This window comes from Cnephaeus nilssonii (genome assembly GCF_951640355.1).
Source record: "Cnephaeus nilssonii genome assembly, chromosome: 14".
Lineage (NCBI taxonomy): Eukaryota > Metazoa > Chordata > Mammalia > Chiroptera > Vespertilionidae > Cnephaeus > Cnephaeus nilssonii.
In genome coordinates this window covers 46,955,067-46,976,026 of record NC_137085.1, presented here as the reverse complement: position 1 = coordinate 46,976,026, position 20,960 = coordinate 46,955,067, and the positions used below count along the sequence as shown (strand labels likewise).

At 44.7% G+C, this 20,960-nt stretch overlaps 1 protein-coding gene across 1 annotated transcript; it reads right to left on the bottom strand.

Annotated features, from left to right (window-relative positions):
* Positions 1-6,045: 6,045 nt before the first annotated feature.
* Positions 6,046-18,812, bottom strand: KCNV2 (potassium voltage-gated channel modifier subfamily V member 2; the record flags this gene model as incomplete). The annotated part of the gene is made up of 2 exons (XM_079791135.1): positions 6,046-6,327; positions 17,436-18,812. The coding sequence occupies 2 exons, from the start codon at positions 18,810-18,812 to the stop codon at positions 6,046-6,048; spliced, it is 1,659 nt and encodes a 552-aa protein (XP_079647261.1).
* Positions 18,813-20,960: the final 2,148 nt, after the last annotated feature.

Sequence of the window (20,960 nt, the reverse complement as noted above, 5' to 3'; positions counted from 1 at the left end):
TTCTCTCTCATCATTGATGTTTCTCTCTCTCCCCCTCTCTCTTCCTCTCTGAAATATATATATACTAGAGGCCCGATGCACGAAATTCATGCAGGAGTAGGCCTTCCTTCCTCCGGCTGCCGGCACCAGCTTCCCTCTGGCACCTGGGATCCGGGCTTCCCTCCGGCCGCTGGCAGGCACTCAGGACCCGGGCTTCCCTCGCAGCCCCGGCTTTGTCCGGAAGGTCATCTGGAAGGATGTCTGGTCTAATTAGCATATTATGCTTTTATTATTGTAGATATATAAATATAAATATTCATCAAGATGGGTCAGGTTATGGCAGCAGAAAGAAACAACCCCCAAACTTGGGGGCTTTACCAACAAAAGTGTATTTCTCACTTAGACCACACACCCAAAGGGGGTCATCAGTGTTACTTAGAGCCACTGATGGATGGATGCTCCATGTTGACATCTGTTTCCACAATTACCAGGAGAGACCAAAGGAGGACTGATAAAGAGAGGCAGCAATTAAATGCTTCTGCCAAAAGTAATACACATCTCTTTGGTTCACATTTGTCTGGCCAGGGAAAGCCGCACTTGGCCCCATAGAATGTGAATGTGGTGGAGAAATGCAATCTCTCCCAGGAGAACTAACATATGTGTGAACAGACCAATAATCATGAACCCTAATGAGCACTGCAGAAGGGCATTCTATGGATGGTGGACACCATTGACATTCTGATGATGAAGAATGAATAATAAGAAGTACCATGAACTGAGCATTTACTATATGATAGCTATTGTATCAAGCACTTTGCATTAAGATACCTGTTAATTTTCCTGAGGAGGTCTTAATTATCTCTATATTATAATGTAGAAACTGAGGCTCAGGGAAAGTTTGGTTACAAAGGCTTAATAGTATTAAGGATAGCATAAATATAGTCTGCACAGGTTTTCTGGATTTACAGGAAAATCCTTCAAAAAGAACTGTAGCTCTGGCCTGTGTGGCTCAGTTGGTTGAGTGTCATCCATGCACCAAAAGGTCATCGGTTTGATTTCTGGTCTGGGCACATGTCCAGGTTGAGGGTTCGGTCCCCAGTTGGAGTGCATATGGGACACAATTGATCAGTGTTTCTCTCTCACATCAATGTTTCACTCTCTCCCTCTCCCTTCCTTTTTCTCTACAGTCAACAAAAGCCTATATATTTTAAAAAGAACAGTGTAGTGCCCAGTAAAATCTGAGCATGTGCCAGGATAGCAGACAGGTCTTGAGTGTCAACTCTGACAGGTTTGCGTTGGCTGCTAGGGAACAGCAATGAGAAGGCTCACCAATGGGAAAGAGTAATATGGTTGATTAAGAATGTCTGCTGTGGACATAGGAAGGGGGTGGCCGCATGGAAAACAGATGTTTGTCGTCTCTGGGCACATCTCTTAACTTCTCTGGGTATCCGTTATATCACTTACAAAACAAGGTTAATAAAACCTTACCTGAGTGAAGGTAGAAGACTGGCCAAGATAGATTTTTTTAATGTTCTCTGAGGGCACTTTCTGTCCCTAGGTGCATATATTCCAGCTCATTTTATGCATATTGTTCCATCATGTAGTCATGAAAATTCATTAGTATGTGTAGGATGGGGCTGCGGAAGGGAACTCAACAGATTGAGTCATTGAAAACTGCTCCTAAAAAGAGCAGAGACTTTGACAGGAAGGATGAATCATTTATTGGCACCTACGGGTGCCAATCATCGCTGCCCTACCAACCATCTGTGAGCTGAATATGCCTCCTGGTCTGTAAATCCAAGGCCAGTATTTCTCAGTTTGGGGTGATATGTTGGGGAGGCATGAATCTTCAGATACATGTGCCTCATCTTTTCAGTGGCGATTTGGGGAATATGAGCAACGTCTTTTTCGTAAGGTAGACAAGATGTACTAAGCAGATCCCAGTGGGAAATAGATGATGTACTCAAAGGGGTTATTTGAAGAGATTTTAATAGAGATCCTATTTCCAGAGCTATGGTCAGGATTAAGAGAACCAACAAGGGGCAGTGAGATCATCGGTGACTAGCAATGCAAGAAACCATTACCACTCACAGCCTGAAGGAATGACAGGAGGGGGAGGTGTTACTGGAACCTGTGCGTGATGTGTCTGATCTAGAAGGCTGCTCAACCGAGCCCTGGCTATGGGAGCTTAGCAGCTACCCAGACTCCTGCCACACAGAGAGAGGTGGGGAGTTAATACGCAGAATGGTCTCTCCTCTCATCTGCTGGCAGCTAGAGGGTAAGGGACACATGGAAGGCAGACCTCTTGGACCATGCAGCAGGGCAGAATGGGGTGAACAGGAGTTCTAGATAGACACATGGAGAAGGCCCAGCACACATGAATAGACGTATAAAGTGGGATACATATGGAGAATCACGTAAGTTTTAAAGATGCCACATCAGAGTTGAACAGGGAGGAAAGAGGGAGCATTGAGGTGTGGGGAACCACATTCATCTTGAGTTGGGGGCCAGGCATCAGCCTGGGAGGAGGAATTTGAAGCTTTTGTGAATATTTTCTTGAGGGATAATCTAATGTTTTTCTTGAATTTTAAAACACTCCCCCTCCTTCACCCCCGACCTCAGAGCAGATGCCTCCATGAAGGCAGATAAAAGGCCTCCACCTGCATTGCCCAACGTGGCAGCCTGGAGCTATGTGTGACCATTTAAATTCCAATGAAATTAATTAACCTTTTGCACTAGGATGTCGAGTGTGACTCAACACAGTTAGCATCGGTAGCAGGAATCGAGAAAAAAGCAAGCGAGTGCAAAGGGTTAAAATGAAACACAATAAAAAATTTAGTTCCGGAATCACACCAGCCACATTTCAAGGGCTCAATAGTCACACATGGTTATGTTGTATTAGATATGGCATAACGTGTCCTTCACCACAGTAAGTTCTCTTGGGCAGACTGGCCAGGATCCTTGTGCACAGCCCTGGAGGGCTAGGGGGCTGGCCACAGGACTCCAACGCTGTCTCCACCCACAGAATCCTCTCCTCGATGACAAATGACTCTGTGTACGGTTTTCCTGCGCAGCCAGCAAAATAGTAATGATGATCATTGCAGCCCACAATTATTTAGTTCTTAACGTGAGCTGAACAGTACGCTAAGGATTGTATCTCCATTTTAAGGAGGTAGAAACAGGCTTAAAGAAATTAAGGGACCACGCAATATTAAGTGGCCCTATATGACATTGCCAATATTCAGTTGTTTTCTTTATGAAAATGGCAGTTTCACATGCTTCAACATCACAATACATAGCAGAGCCAGGTTTCAAATCTAGATCCAAAAGTCATGTCAAGTTCAATGTGGCTAAGCCTCTGTAAGTGATCACCTTGAAACCTACTTCATAGGGCTGTTGAAGGATTGAGTGATGCTGATTCTGTGCCTGGCACACAGTGGGGCTCATGGAATGTTGGGGTTTTGTTTTTGTCTTCATTCCCTTCTGTCTGTCAATCTCATTCTCTTGGGAGGCAGAGCACAGCTGTTTAAACAGATGTGGCTAGTGAGATTAGGAGGTGGGGGCTGCTGTCATTTACCAGATCCCCTCCCAGGGACCTGCAAAAGTTCATCTTCCTGACCAAGACCTCCTGCACCCCCACCCCTCTCTCTCAGGGAGTCGCCTCTGCTGGGCTCCTCAGGGTCATTCTGGCAGGGCCTCCAGCAGGGGGAGGGGTGATGAACATCAGTCCTTCCTGTTCCCTGTGTCCTTAAGAGGCAGCTGCTGCACTGAGCATGGCAGGTGGTTACATAAACTGTGTTCCGACCTCCTGCCTGTTGTAACTCTGTTTCCATGGTTCCTTCTGGCAAGGAGCCTGATTCAAAATTCCTCCCTCTTATTTGGCAAGAGGGAGAGAAGTCCCTTTGGTGGAGGGTCCTGCTGTTTAGGTGGGGTGTTAGGATTTGGGGGTAATTTCCATCCATATGAGGAAGCTTTGTCTCCCAGAAGCAATAGTACAGGCTTGCTAGGTCTAGCAAATGGAAACAGAGGATGCCCACTTAAATTTGAATTGCAAAGAAGCAGGAGATAATTTTTTTAGTGGAAGTATATACCATGCAATACTTGGAACATACTTCTAAACATTATTTACTTATCTGGAATCCAAATTTACTTGAGCATTCTGTATTTTAACTGGCGTCCTTCCAATAAATAGTGGGGTTTCTGTCCACCCTTCAGATGCCCGGTCAGTTGTGATGAGGTTAAGGGCAGTTGTGATGAGGTTAAGGGTACTTGAGGTTTTTCCAGCTGCATCCTAGTTTTGCATTCAAAGGGAAGTGATTTAGACCACGGTTCTCAGGATGTGGTCCCTGGACCAGCAGCATCAGCATAACCTCAGACTTGGTAGAAATACAAACCCTCGGGTATCACCCAGACCTACTGAATCAAAGACTCTGGGGGTGGGCCCAGTGATCTGTGTTTAATAAGCCCCCAGATGATGCTGATGCAGCTTGAGAACCACACGTTTAGACTTCGGGCAAGGGCCTTAGGGATCAGACAGACTAGGCTGGAAGCTCGGTCTCACTATTTACTGACTATGCCAACTTGGCTGAATTACTTAACCTCTCTGAGCTTCTGTTTCTTCCTCAATAAGAAAAGAAAAAGGTGTTTCTTCCTGAATAAAAAACAAGGTAATACCTAATTTAGGGATATGTCAAGGATAAAATGAGGTCCTATGTTATAAAATACAACCTGTGTTTGTGCCTGTAATTGTAAGAACACACAAAATGATTGTTTTTACGACACGAGCATGATGGGTCCAGTCATGCCCTGAGACACACTGGATGGTCAGCATAGCAAAGCTTCTCATTATTGGGCCAATCTCCGTTTGCTCAGTTCGTCTTTAATTCCCAGGACTTCAATTCCCAGTAGTCCTATGGAAAACAAGAAATTAGGAGGAAAAGGGGGCGGGGAGAGAAAGAACTAACACTCTATGGGAGCTAGTTTTCTGACCCACAGACAGAGCCCAGAGTAGAGGGCCACATTGATTTAATTCACTTTGTTCGGTGCTCGGCCCAGAATAGTCCCCCAGAGGCAGAGTTTTTTGGTTTGCTTGTTGAAAGGTGAGGGAAAGGGGCTTACAGAGGTGGGGACATGTGGGGGCTCCTATCAAGGGAGAAGCAATTAGCACACTTGAGCATGTTTCACAGGTCGAGTCTGGAGGCTCTCATGTTAAACGCAGACCAGGGTTTCTCAGTGTTGGCTGTCGATGTTTTAAGTCAGATAATTCTTTGCTATGCGGCTGTCCTGTCCATATTTAGCAGCATCCCACGTCTCTACCTACTAGATGCCAGAGCCCCCTCATCCTTCCTCACAATGGTGACAGCCAAAAGCATCTCTAGAAAATGCCAAGTTTCCAGGGGGTAGGGGGTGGACAATGACCAAATCTCCCTGGATTGAGAACCATCGGTCTAGAGAATCTACTAGACAGTACCCTAACTCAAACAGTTTTAACAGCTTCCATTTATTGAGCATTTACAAATATTACCCTCCTTCTCCATGCTCATAATACAAGGTGGTTTCTTATTACCTACACTTCACAGTTGAAGAAACTGAGGCTCAGACAGTTAAAGGAACTTGTCCCAAATCCTACAGCTGGTAGATCTGGGCTTCCGACTGAGATTGGTCTAACGCCAGGGCTCATATAGTTCAGATGCAACATTCCCTCTCTCTGGAAAACCAAGGATTTCCTTTCTTCAATGTAAGGAAATTCTTCTCAAGTCAACTCAAGTGCAAAAATATTTATTGAGAAGCCATGAGTAGCTACAAGAGAAAGCTAAGATGTTGCTCCTCCCAAGGAGTTCTCCTATCAATGTCATTGGGATGATCAGACTCTCACACAACACAATATGGGGCCATCTGAGTCTGGGTTCAAGTAAGCATTCGTGAAGTAGAATTCTGTGAACTGAATGCCCTTTGTGTAGGTCTGCCTCATGTGTCCTTTCATGGGCAATCTGGATTATAAAAAAAGGAAGGAGGAAGGAAGCCAAGAAGTTCGCAGGATCTACCAGCCACATGGCCTATGGAACATTAATTCTCTTGCCGTGGGGCGGGCTGTGGGTTGCTTTTAGCCAAGCACTCAGTCATCTTTTTTCTGGCTCGCTGCACGAAGTCCACCTTTCCCCTTTCCCTTCGTATGGCAGTGTACTCATAAGCCTTGAGCTTGCTGTAGTAATCGGAGAATTTGTTGTAGAGAATGGAGATTGGCATCCCGTTGAGGATAATCCCAAAAGCGATGCAGAGGAAGGCAAAAAGCCTGCCCAGGTGGGTCTCTGGGTACATGTCTCCGTAGCCCACAGTGGAGATGCTCACCTGTATGGGAAGGAAGGCAGGGTTGAGTTGTTAGCCCCGTGAGGGAGGAGGAGAAAGGGATGGAACAGGCAGGGTGTAATCTGTCTCCCTAAAGGTGCACATGAGTCATATAAGATCTCCCCATGGAGGCAGCACTAGGAGGTACCCGGACATTTGCCTGCAGGACCCCTGTCATGGAAAGAACACAAGCTTTGGGGCTTCAAGACTTGGGTTTAAATCCTGACTGCCACTTCTAAATGTTCTTTTTTTAAAATTTCTTTTTTGATTAAGGTGTTACATATGTATCCTTATTCCCCCATTACCCACCCCCCCTCACGCCCTCACCCCCCCCCCGCCCCCCTGTTGTCTGTGTCCATTGGTTAGGTCCATATGCATGCATACAAGTCCTTTGGTTGATCTCTCCCCCTTACCCCCACCCTCCCCTACCTTCCCTCGGAGGTTTGATGGTCTGATCGATGTTTCTCTGTCTCTGGAACTGTTTTTGTTCATCAGTTTATGTTGTTCATTATATTCCACAAATGAATGAGATCATGTGATACTTATCTTTTTCTGACTGGCTTATTTCACTTAGCATAATGCTCTCCAGTTCCATCCATGTTGTTGCAAATGGTAGGAATGCAGGAGAGAGAATACCTACTGTAAAGGGTGTTGTGTAGAGCATTTAAGACAATGTGTATAAAGTCCCTGGTGTAGCAAGGGCTCAATAAATGTTGGGCTTTGCCCCCACCTCAGCCAGGGCCAGCTTTAGCACTGGGGCCCTGAGTTTGCCTAAATGATACACATTCTGAAAAGAGCTCAGGCTTAGAATCAGTCAGACCTGGGTTCAAGTCCCGAATCTGACCCTTCCCAGCTGAGTGTCCTTGGATAAAACATTCAGAGTCTCAGCCTTGGTTCCTTCCCCTGAAACAGGAGGATATTACCTAACTCTCAGGATCCCTGTGAAGACTAAGTGAGAAAACAAATATCAAGCGCTTAACACAGTGTCAGGCACACAAAAGAAACTAACCAACCTCCTCTGTGGTCCTTCTCTCATCTTTAAAATGGAGACAATTATAACACCTTTCAGAATTATGTCATTCTAATGAGTTATTTTATATAAAGGTGCTTTACTTGCAAATGTTTGGAGAAACATATTCTCATTATGTTGTGAAGGGATTTTTTTAAAAACATCATCAACCAAAGATAGTTCACTCTGTATGAAATTCTTCCCAAACTCTCATCACCGTGCTTTAGATTCCACTAAGTAGAGATTCATTTAGGTTGACAAGCTTCCGTTTTAACATGCATATCCATGGAACTAGTTATGTCAGGTTAGTGAGAGAGAAACCCAGGAAAATCTCTTGGGGCTTGTTTTCTATGCCTCATGTACTAAGACTCCCTTTATCCCCAGACTATTGGCTACATGAGGCAGGGCTGCTGCCTACAGTTGTAAACACTGTGCATTGCACAACTCCAGGGGGCACTGTGGGCTTCATGGGTTTGTGTTGTTGTTGCCACAATTTCCCAGCAGGTGGCAGTTAAATGTGTGAAGTCATCCTGTTGCCCTGTACCAAAATGGCCTTTACTTTAGAAATTCAAACTTTATTATTATTTCCTTATAATGTAAGGGTTAGTTTGAGCTTAGAATGAGTGTGATTGGTTAGGCAGAATGAAATGAAGAATTGAGCCAGCTGGGCAAATCTGATGGAGCTGATAAGAACAGGAGCTCCATCCAGCCCTTAAAAGAAAGCTGGCACCTCCCCTTTGGGGCGGGTGACCCACCACCTCTCACTGCTCCATCCGTGGTGAGAGACCTGCTGAGGGATGGACTGTCCTTCTCTCAGGTGGAAGAACACAAGCAAGCATCTAAGAGAGGCAGAATGGTGTAGACTAGTTAAGGAGAGAAGTATGGCACTAGGCCAGTGGTCGGCAAACTGTGGCTCGCGAGCCACCGTTTGCCGCTCTGTTGACTAATGAGTTTGCTGACCACTGCACTAGGCTATTTGGATCTGAATCCACTTCTCAGATGTGTGACTTGGGCAAGTCACCTACATTGTCTCTGCCTCCATTGCCACTTTTGAAATGAGGGGAGAATAACACTACCTCACAGAGTAGTTGTGGGAATTGAAGGAGTGCCTGACGCGGGGTGTGTGAGTGATAATGTTAGTTTTGGTTTTTTTTTTTTTTAATATATTTTATTGATTTTTTACAGAGAGGAAGGGAGAGAGGAAGGGAGAGGGATAGAGAGTTAGAAACATCGACGAGAGAGAAACATTGATCAGCTGCCTCCTGCACACCTCCCACTGGGGATGTGCCCGCAACCAAGGCACATGCCCTTGACCGGAATCGAACCTGGGACCCCTCAGTCCGCAGGCCGACACTCTATCCACTGAGCCAAACCGGTTTCGGCCGATAATGTCAGTTCTTAAGCTCATTAGACTGACAGGCTGTGGAAGCAGGCCCCTCTTGGCTCCTGCAGAATGCTCTGAGGGCGACTGGCTGGGGCACACACTCGCTCCCGGACAGAGTCTCTTTTTCCTACCTTCTGGATCAAAGGTGGTGAGAGGCCATGATCAACTGAGAGTGTGGGTTAATCTCCAAGTATGCTTGCGTGTGTGCGTGTGCGTGTGTGTGTGTGTGTGTGTGTGTTTCCTGTCACTGGCCACAGAAGAAGTAAAACAACCTAAGTCAGATAGATCTCTGTCAGAACTGAACATGTCAGTAATAGCATCACTCACACCTCTGTATGGATGTTTGGTTAGTCTCCATTGCCTGGAGGAGGCCTAAGGGGAGTTTGGATAATAAGGGTGAGGGACAAGAAGGGTAGAGTTAGAACAGGAAGCTCCCACGACAGGCCAAAGCTGAGGCTTTTAGGTGAACCAGTCCTTCAACGGTGCAGGATTGGGGAGGATCGGGGGAGGAATAGGATGCAGAGGAAGGAAAAGAAATGAGACAAAGTGGCTTTTTAAACTTCTGATCAAACCTGATCCTGGCCTTGCTTCACTCCCAAAGCAACTTCATTTCTTTATTTTTTCTTTTTTGGCTGAACTTTTAGTGAAAAGCTAAAAGCAAAGCGAATTGGCTTAAGGAAGATTAAATATTTGATGTGCATAATACGGTCTAAATATCTTTGTATATCTTGGATGTCTTGTTTTTAGAGAAAAGCTCTCTCCTGCTAGGGGGCTCCGTATGACGGGTGTGGAAGAATTTGTTCAAAATGCATAGCTAATTTATTCCTTGTCGGATTTGTGGTTAATTTAACTCAACCAGTGATCTGGGTGCTCCTTGGCTCCAAGAGGAACTCGGGATTCCTTGGCTTTAGATTACTTTCTCTCCAAGTTCCACAGGCCAAACCACTTCTCCCTGGATGAGCCTTAAACATTGAAGGCCCCAGACTGACCCATATGAGTTTGCAGATGGAGTTCTCACATTAGCACGAATTGGGTTTGGAAATGTGGCCAACATTTCTACAATCCATTTTTAAAAAAAAAACACAAAATACAACAGCAGCTTTATTGAGGTATAATTTGCATAATATGAAATTCACTTGTTTCAAGGGTACAGTTAACTGATTTTTAGTGAATTTACAGAGTTGAGCAATCATCACTAAAATCCAACTTTAGAACATTTCCATCACCTCAAAACATCCCTTGTTCCCATCTGTCACTACTCTGAATTCCCATCTCCAGTCCCACGTAACCACTAATCTACTTGCCTTCTTTGTAGATTTGCCTCTTCTGGAAATTTTATCTGGCTTCTTTCACTCAGCCTAATGTTTTTGAGGTTCATCCAGTTTGTAATATGTTCTATAATCCATCTTAATATCCTGAAAAACTGGCTGGCTCAGCCATTCTGTAAACTGGAAACTTACTATTCCATTGAAAACTTACATATTTTCCCTAGCCTTTGGGTCCCAAAAGCCAGAATGTGACTTTCCCCTAGCTGCTCACCCACTAATCAGCAAATCTTGGCCTGCTAAACTTTACAAGGAGGACAAGCATCCAATTTTTCTCCCAAGCTATAGAATGGCTATACTTGAATTTCTCCTTCAACAAGGAATCATCATGAACTAGGCATGTATGAAACCTTGGCAGCCAGTAATCCATGAATCTTGGAATTATGATTCCAATGAATAAAACTGATTTAAAAAATAATTAACATCCCTTCTAATTTTTCCAAAAAAAACCTAAGACTAACATGTTCTGGCTAAAATCATTACATACCTCAGTCCTTCAAAGGATTTAGCTTCAAAGGCTATACTTAGCCAACCCAAGCCACTGCTGCTACAAATATTTTAGGAATTCCTCTTTGGGATTATAATCTGCCCAGAGGATTCAGTGGAATGACCTTGAAACAAGTGGTCTTACTGGGCCACAATTAGGGCACAGTTATCTGATGGCCTCACCTTGAGGATTAACTTTAGATGCTAATATTAAACTCAAGGGTCTAGACTATTTCAAAATATCGAATCTACTCTCAAAAAGGTAAAGATTAAGCATGATTAGAATGAAGCAAATGGACATGTCACAGACTCTGAAGATAGTTCTTCAGCGAAATTCAAAGACTGTTTTGACCAGCGGAAGCACTGTTAGAATCACGTCATAGGTGACCACCTGGAAGAGAACAACCAGCTCCTCTATATATTATAGGTCTGACACGTACATAAATTGCACAATAAGGAGGAGGTGTGCAAAAGCTAAAGCAAGTTTGGGAGTCTATTAATCTACTCCTAGAAAGGTACATAATAATACGATGCCCTCTGCATCTTCGGCTTACCTGGCACTTCTCCCTGCCCTCTCCAATTCTGTCATGTCCCTCCCGGGCAAGTCATAATGCTCAAACAGGAAGAGCATAGTTTAAAGAGGACCACCCCCAAATCAGGAGACCACAAGATCAAAAGTCATAAAGGTGCCTAGTAGCCTTTGTCCTTTGACAGCTCCTGCGCTAGTTCTGAAGGAACTAGAACATGAATTACCTGCTGGGCCAGACATTTACCTGTTGTCTCTCAGTCCCAAGCCTGACATCCTTCTGAGCTGTGTTATGTAATTCTGCAACGGGGAGTCTGCAAACTACCATCCCCGAATTTCCTTGCCCACTGTCTTCTGGTTGTGTTCTGCCAATGAGAGACACTGTTGGGAGGCTGGAAGGTGCGATGAGGAGATGGGAGTCTCTCTAGCTGCTTCTGTTTCTGTCATCACCCTCCAATAAGAGCAGCTATATATGGCCCAGGCGTCTTTCAGCACACTCGGCATCAACCTCATGGTACTATCTCTGGGGTCCCTGCAACAACTACTCAGAGGCTCCTCCTTCGTACGCCGTGGTTGGTAACTCTCCCTTCTGTTTGTTCCCCCAATTCTAGGGCTGACAGCTATTTCCTACATTTACCAATCTTTGGGTTATCTCAGTTTACCCTTTTTGCTTCTAGCCCTCTAGCATCTATGTGTCTATTTCCCTGCATCAAATTTCTTGTTTAAAATACCCACACTGTTTTCCTGACTATAACTTCACTGATTCACTTTCCAAATGGTTCTCCTCAATGCATGCCATCAATCAATAACAATACATGATGTAGTGCCCTGACCGGGTAGCTCATTTGGTGAGACTGTCATCCCCATATGCCAAGGTTGCAGGTTCGATCCCCAGACAAGAACCAACCAAAGAATGCATAAGTAAGTGGAACAACAGATTGATGTTTCTCTCTCTCTCTCCCTTCTTCTTTTCTCTCTTCCTCTCTCTAAAAATCAACAAAGATTAAAAAAATAAAAAATAAAATAAATCTCAATGATCTCATAAGCACACCCATTTGCAAGGAAATGATATCATGCTTTAGGAAACCAAAGAGAGGAGCAAGGTCTCTGGGGCTCAATCATCAGATGCCTCAGCCAGAGGGACATTTTCTTTTTGAAGAGTCTCTGTTAGTTTCTGGAGGAATGAGTTCATGACATAGTTTCCTGTTTGGTTTCCACAGTTTTAACTTGCTCTGAAAGCTCAGAAGGAAATGGTTTGTTGAACAGCCCATTTGCCCTTTTCTACGTGAAAACAGCCACACTGGAGGCCAATGAGTACAGCTTCATCATAGAGCTCATTGTTCTGGTTGAGCCGTGCCATGCATTTCCCACACCAGGCAACCCTGAGAGGTCAGCAAGCCTGGGCCTCTTCATCTAAACACCCAGAAGCTGTCCCAAGATAGGACAGCTGACCCTTTTGTATGTCCCACAGTCTCTCTCCCAAGTAGAGAAGGAATCACTTCTGTTTTATTTCTCCCCAAATGAATCTGGAAGCAAAGGTTATTGCTTCCATGTGATAAAGACGATTAACTAGTCAAACATGGTAGCTTCTATTTATTGTGGATGTACTACAGGCTAGCATCTTACATATGTTTCCTATTACATTAGCGCTCACAAATAACCTCCATTTGACAGCTGAGTGGGACGGGTCTATTTTATATCCAAATGCGTGAGTGTTTGCAGACATGAGTGTCCTTGTGGGATTTGTTTTGCAGCTGTAGGAGAATTCACAGCAATGAAAATTATTGTATTCCTCTTAAAACCCTGAGTTGAACAGAGGAAGGTCCTTGGCAGAGAGAGAGGGAAGATTATTAAAAGAAATTCATATTTGGGGTTGTCTGGAAGCACTAAAAACATAGAAGAATGGATTAGAGAATCTAATGTGGGTGAATATACTGCAAGGGATATAGCACTGGAATGGTGGAAGAAAATATCAGTCCTATCATTATTTACCTCATCCTTGAAATTTCAGTATGTGAGTGTATGTTTTCTGATGTGTATAATATATTTGAGCAGGAATATTTTACTACAGTAGAATAATTGTGCTTCTGAAACTAATTCTTTATATCTTCCTTTATCCAAGCTATTTGCCTATAACTTAATAGAGCTTCTCTATAGTGGGTGGGTTAACCTACCCTGCCCTTTGACTCTGAGTTTGGTATTGTGACTTGCTTTGGCCAATGGGTTGAGCAAATGACATTAAAGAGAACCAATGGACACAGACACCAGGGGGATGAGGGCATGAATGGGATTGGGGTGGGGGGCAATGGGGGAATAAGGACACATATGTAATACCTTAATCAATAAAGAAAAGAAAAAAAAAGAGAGAGAGAAGCTTATATAGTGCTTGCATGATTAGACTTTCTCTTTCTCTCTCTCTCATCCTTTGCCATGGATACATGTTTGCTGGAGAATGAAATTTATCTAGCCTAGTCTCCTCCTTCATTCCAGCTGTTAGCCAGCTGATTATCAGATATGAGGCCAAATGAGAAGAACATTCTAGTTCAGTGGTTCTCAACCTTTCTAATGCCACAACCCTTTAATACAGTCCTTCATGTTGTGGTGACCCCCAACCATAAAATTATTTTTGTTGCTACTTCATAACTGTAATTTTGCTACTGTTATGAATCAAAATGTAAATATCTGTGTTTTCCGATGGTCTTAGGCGACCCCGCTGCTGTAGAGCCTAAGACCATCAGAAAACACAGATATTTACATTATGATTCATTAACATAACTAAGAATCTAGTTGAAACCAGCCTAAATTGATGATTCCCAAACTCATTAGCTAAAGATATGCTTGGCATTTTAAGTCATTAAGTTTTGGGGTGGTTTGTGAAGCAGTATTATTGTGATAATAAATGACTTAGAATCCTACCTAATAAAATAGAAACATGCAAATTGACCGTACCTCCGCTATGCCCACAAGCCACACCCACCAGCCAATCAGGAGTGAGTATGCAAATTAACCCAACCAAGATGGCAGTTAATTTGCATATCCAGACGCAGAGCAAGACTGAAGACAGCATAGAAGGAAGCCAAGTGCTGCAGAAGGGGGCGAAGCTGCAGAGAAGCAAGCGGGGCAGCGGAGAAAGGAGGGAAGCAGGCGGGGTGGTGGAGATGGCCGCAGGAAGCCCTATTCTTGCAGGAATCTTCCTGCAATGGGCCTCTAGTTTATGAATAAATTCTGATTGATCACAGGAGTGTGCATATGGGAGTGTGCTCAAAAATTTTAAATTATGAGATGTATGATAAATACAATGCTTGGAGACTATTCAATTAAAGTTACTTCTAGGATTCCACTTCTCAGATTCTCACATTTGTTTAGTTATATCTATTTATATGAGTTTTTTCTCATGGTTCAAATTTTACCTAAATGTCCTCTTCTCTAAGAAGGCTTCTCTGGCCATCCATCAAACATAGATTTTGCCACCCAAGTCACTCTCGATCCTATTATTTTATTTTTTCCTTCATCTTTTTAAAATTTATTTTTTATTTTTCACTCAATCCTATTATTCTATACAAGACACACAAATATCTGAAATTACTTATTATTTTTATCCATTAGAATATACACTCTACAAGTGAAAGAACTTCATCTTTTCTTCTATCACTTGGTATCTCTAGTGTTTAGAATACTACTTGGCACACTGGAGGTGCTAACAAATTCTTGCTCAATGAATGAATGAGATGGATTTTTGTGGGTTAGCATGAGGAGTTGGTCCTAATATTTTGCACCTTTTTACTTTGTATCCACATAAGGAAATAAGACATTTTGTCTGCATCATTTTGACAGTGTTCCTTTCTCTTGGCTCTACTGAGAATGCAAACCCTTAGTACACAATATGCAATGTTAGCAGAAGTATTAAGAACTGGGTTAATAAGACATCAGTCCTGGGGAATAGAGCAGCGCTTGAATGTTCAAAGGCAATTGCTCTTATAGATAGTTTAGAAATAAATACAAGTTATCAGTCTTTTATCTAATTCATAATGATTTTATTAGTATAAATAATTCTCAGAGAATAAAATGGACAAAGGCCATTGATAAAGGCTAAGGTCGGGAAATGATAAGGTTGAAATGTACAAATTTTGGTTTGTGAAAACAGTGCCTGCTAGAGATAAAGGCTATAAGAGAAAACTCATATTGGTAAAAGCAATCATTGATAAAATTTATTGTAGATAAAACCTGGATGTTGATTTAATTTTTATTGTTAAATTTATGGAAAGTACTGGTCTTGAGTAAAATAATTTCAGCTAAGATAAAAGGGGATCATTTGAAAGTTTTAAACATCATTGTTTATTATGCCAATCAAGAAATTAAATGGGGTCAAAGGGCATTCACGTGAGAGAATTTTTAAAAAAGAAAAATCCAGTATTGGCGACAAAATTTTTATACAAATCTTTCTGTTAATATATAAAAGGTAAAAACAAAGTTTTGTGGGTTAAAATTAAAATATTAAAGTGTCCACTAGGTCCAGCCTATATATACTAGTCTTCTAAGATATTTGAATGAATGAGAAGTTGGCTCTCTAAAACGTGGAATTATATCATCAGCATGTGGATTTGCTCTTTTCCTTTCCTACCTTACTCACCTCCAAAGTAAATGTCACTTGCTGGGGAAAAATCACTCTCTATCAGCTCCATCTGTACATACAGTTTACCTACCATGGAGATGACCTTTTGTCACTTGGAATATGATCAGAGGGGTGGCATTTGGGTAGCTTGTTTGGAAGAGCCTAACGTCACCCCTTCACTGAAGAAAGCTCACAAGTCCTGTAGGGCATTTGAGCTCTCCATCCTCCCCTTGTAGAGCCGAGGACACTGAGGGTGGGAGTGAGGGAGTGAGGTTTCACAGCTCATTATTTAGGGTCACAGGTAATTAGAACTGTTACAAGAATTGAAATAGAAATCTTCCTTCCATCCCACCAAACGACATTGTTAGTAACCCTGGGTTGGTTCATCTCAGAAGTTCACCCAAGACTTCGGGTTCCGACATACCCAATGTCAATGTTGAAAATACTGACTTTCTAGAAAAACTTGTTATATTTGCTTAATGTCTTTAAAGGCATTATAATAATCTACTTAATAAAATACAAGGAACAGGCTAACAGGTGTCAGAGAGGAGGAAAGTGGGAGGGTCTGGATAAAAGGAGGTGAAGAGAGTAGCTAAAGAACATACATGCATAGCCCATGGACACAGACAACAGTGTGGTGAAGGCTGGGGGTGGGGTGGCGGGGGCTGGGTGTAGGTGGGCAAAGGGGGGAAATGGGAGGCATCTGTAATAGTGTCAACAACAACAACAACAAGAAAATATGGAAACCGTATACCTAGTTCTTTCCTATGTACACATGCCAGCTTACTCATTGCCCCGAGAAGACCCAGTCAGCATTTCTAGGGCTTAGGGATTTTTCAGGGATTTAGTCTAGCATCCCAGAAATACAGATATGAGAGTAGATGGCATAAATGGTTGTGAAAAGGCAAACTACAGAAAGAAGTGACAAAAGTAACTAGTATATTCACTGTTCAAGGCCTGCAGATGAGCTAAAGCAAGGGAGAGGCGGTGCTGGGTGTGGCTGGGGCGTGGGTTTTGCACTTGGACCGGTTTGGGCTTCAGTCCTCTCTCTGGATTTAGCTGTGTGTCTGCCCTCAAACTCTGGCACCTCAGTTCCTCTCTCTATAAAATGAGACAACCATTTCAGGTCATGAAAGAGTTTCCGTGACACTGGAGCAAGTTTCAGTTAAAGATGCTCCTTTACTCACTTAGTTTATCTAGAACCAATGGGATTTCAGTTAAGGTGACAGTGTTCAGCCAAGTCTCACTTCCTCTCCGGAATAAACAACTGTTTCCTTACACACACACACACACACACACACACACACACAAACAATCACAACAACAAAAAAACGGAAACCACTTCCAGCTTGTCCTGATTTAAATAGAAATAGTGATCAAAACCACCACCTTGGGTGAAGATAAAGTTATCAACTACTTAGGATAATAGAGGTTCAATGAGCGGCAATTAGCAACAAGAATGATGATCAGGAAGCTTCCCACAGACACCAACAATGAGTTCTTAAAATCTGCCTGGTCAGGGTTTTAAAACTAAATCTAGATTTGGAGATTCTTACGGCCAAGTCAAATTCAGTTCCTTACTGGACTACAGTGTCTCTGTCTTTCCAACCCTCTACAACCCATCTCTGTTTTTCGTTAGCTGGAGGCAGCAATGGGACGGTCCTTTTGCAAGGCCAGGGGAAGGATCAGGGGATGAAGACAGGGAGCTGAGAGCCAAGGAATGGGAGGGCCGTGAGGAGAGCAGGCAAGCCCAAGGCCCCGGCACTCACCGCGGCCCACCACCAGGAGTGCGGGATGCTGGTGAAGTTGGTGCCGGGCACGTCGTGCTCCACGGAGTAGACGGCAGCGGAAAAGGAGAAGATGCCCATGGCGATGAAGAGCAGCAGGCAGCCCACCTGCTGGTAGCACTGGCGCAGGGTGAAGCCAAAGGCGCGCAGGCCGGTGGAGTGGCGCGCCAGCTTGAGGATGCGGAAGATGCGCATGAGGCGCATGACGCGCAGCACCTGGCCCACCTTGCCCACCGTCTCCAGGTCGTGCTCCCGGGGGGAGCCCTTGCCGCGCCGCTGGTCCTCGTCCGCGAAGCACTCGAGCAGCAGCTGCAGGTAGAGCGGCAGGATGGCCACCAGGTCCACCAGGTTGAGGGCGCTGCGCGCGAAGCGGCGCAGGTCGGGCGTGGAGGCCAGGCGCAGCAGGAACTCGAGCGTGAAGAAGGCGATGCACAGCACCTCCACGTGCTCCAGGGCCGCCCAGCGGCCGCCCTCGGCCTGCTGGTGCATCTCCTCCACCGTGTTGAGGGCCAGCGCCACGATGGAGACGAGCACGAAGAGGCTGGAGGCCACGCCGATGGCCTTGGCGGCCACGGACGAGAAGGGCTTCTCCATGAGGTTCCAGAGGCGCTGGCGCTGCGGCCCGCAGAAGCGCACGTCGCGGAAGAGCTGCGCGGCCTCCTCGGCCTGCGCCTGCGCGCGCAGCTCGCGCTGGATCTTGAGCTGCTCGCTCAGCTCGTCGCGCCGCTCCTCGAAGCAGATGCGGCAGCAGCGCGGCGTGTACTTGAGCCGCACGCCCCAGTAGCCCAGCTCCTCCAGGAAGCCGCGCGGGCACAGCGCGTCGCACACCAGCAGCACCCCGCACAGGTAGAAGTTGTAGACCAGCTGGAAGACGGCCGGGTCGCGATCGAAGAAGTACTCGTCCGTCCGCGCCTCGTAGTCGTCGCACAGGCCCAGCTGGCGGCCGCGGCTGGTGCAGGCGGCCAGGCGGCCGAGGCGCGTCTTGGGGTAGCAGGCCAGCTGGGCGCAGTCCAGGTGGTAGCTCTGGCCGCCCACGTTCACGTTCAGCGTGGAGCCCTCGCTGCGGCCCTCCGCCTGGGCGGTGGTGGCCTCCTCTGGCTGCTGGTCTTCCTCGGCCGGGTCGGCCAAGTCGTCTTTCCACTGCTCCTCCTCCTCCTCCCCATCCTCGTCCTCCTCGATGTAGTAGTTATAGTTGCCCTCCGTCCACGCGGGGATGCTGGCCTGGGAGCATGAGCGGGCCGCCAGGGAGCAGATGCTCCCGCGGTGTTGGCTGTTCCCTGAGTTGGGTGCGTCGTTCCACTCCGTGGTAGTCCAGGGCTTGTAGCTCCAGGACCGCCTCCTCTCACTGTTTTTCAGCATGGCTGGGGGAAGCAGGTCCCCTGCTTTTCCTTCCTGCCTGTTGTAGGGTCCCCAGCTTGCTCACTGCCACGAGGCGGATGGATCATATGCCCTACACCTAGGACCGCAGACGCGGGTCGCAGACGCGGCCCTCAGGCACTGGGCAGCGCAGCCCAGGCTGCTGGGTCTGAACACATATGCAGGCGGCTGTTGACTGCTCTAATCTTGCTGAGAAGGAAGAAGCAAGTCTTAGAAGGGATTTAGATCCTCTTAGTCTGTTTCCTCCCCGTGTCCCTCCACCCCGTGACGTAGGGGACGATTATGTGGTCTTAAGTCTGTAGATAATCGGAAAGTGGCGGAGATTATTGCTAATAAAAATGTGGGCCACCCATTAGGCCTTCCCTTAGGAAGTGCTGGGGTGCCTATGCTGAGATGACATCAGCTGAATTAGCTAGAGAATATAGCTCAGTTTCTGTTCTTTGTCTCTGTCTCTTTCTTACCCTCCCTTCTCTTAAAGGTAGAATCCCAGGACTGGTGGGTAGATGTTCTTGGGGCCTTGCAGCCCCGCTCGCTGCTGTATTAGGCCATATGTGACGGTGGCCTAGACTTCCTTCCAAGAAAAAGGTCTCCATCACTCTTCAAGTCATCACTTTTTTGTTTAAGTCTCTTTTCATATGTAAGGCACTGTGCTAGATGCCAGAGATGGGAACCCTGTGCTAGATGTGGAGGCACAGTTGCAGCCCTCAAGTTGCTCCTGGTTTTATAGGCGATCTAAATCTGCAAGCACAATAAAAAGGCAAGAAAAAAGATTGGGGTATCAGAGAAGAGCAAGGGATTTACTTTGAGCAGGGAATTTGTTTTTAAGTTCAATTTATTTTGGTTAGCTAATACATGCGGTACAAAAGGTACAAAGGTGCATTATGGTAAAAAAAATTATCTCAACACGAACTTACAGCTATCAAGTGGGCCTCTGAGGAGGCAACTACTAAGTGCTTTCTGGTTAGCCTTCAAGACATCTTCTGAACACATACAAGCAAAAACCTATTTCCATCTATCATCTGAATAGCTCTCTATTGTTAACACAAATCACAGTGTGCAATACACTTTGCTCTTTCCAATTAACCATATGTCTTAGAGGTGTTTTATATCTGAACATAAATATCTGCCTCATTTTGAAAATATCTACTTGGTAGTCTGGTAGTGATAGACATTCTACCTTTGCTCTCATAAACAACGGCGCAATGAATAACCTTACACATACATTGCTTCATACATATTAAGATATATGAAGGATAAATTGTTGGAGGTGGAATTACTAAAAACCTCACAGGTGTAATATTGACTGGTAATGCCAAGTTTCCATCATAAAAGTTTACCAATTTACAACTCTCCATCAATATCTGAGAGTGTATTATCACATTTCATGAGCCCCTCCTATTTCATAGGTGAAAAATGTGTGGGCTAATTTTATGTTTCTCTTATGAATGCATTTGAACATCTTTTCATGTGATTAAAAGTTGTTGTATTTCTTTTTCTATTTCCCATTGAGTTGTTGGTATTATTGATTTGTCGGAGAGCTTCATATATCATGAAAACAGACCTTCTGCCTGTGATAGGAACTACAAATATATTTTTCTGAGTTTATGTTATGACTTCTGGGTGTATGTCACACTAGAAGTGTTTTCACCTCTCTAATTCTTTAAAACATTTCTTCTTATGGTTTCATTTTTCACAGTTAAGGATTTGATCCATCAGGAATTAATTTTGATGTTAAGAGTGAAATAGAGACCCAACTTTATTTTTCAGCTTTTTTTTTTTTTAATCTAGAGGGCTCAACATATTAATTGAATAACCTGTTTTCTCCTCGCTGATTTGTAGTGCTATTTTTATCATGTAGTTCAGTTTTAACTCTACTTCAAAGGTGTTGGGGCAGGTGACAGTTGCCACAGGGTCTGTACCTGCTACTATAACATTTGCTGATGTTGTTTAGCTTCCAGTAGGGCTCAGACCTACAGGCTTCAAATAAAGCCTCTCACCAGGACTGGCCTTCAAGTTCCTCCGTGTATTTCCCGTGTTCTCCTGTGGGCATACAATATTGATGTTTCTCCAGCCACATACTTAACAGTTTTTCCAATTCCATCTCTTCTTTACATTATGCCAACTGCTGTC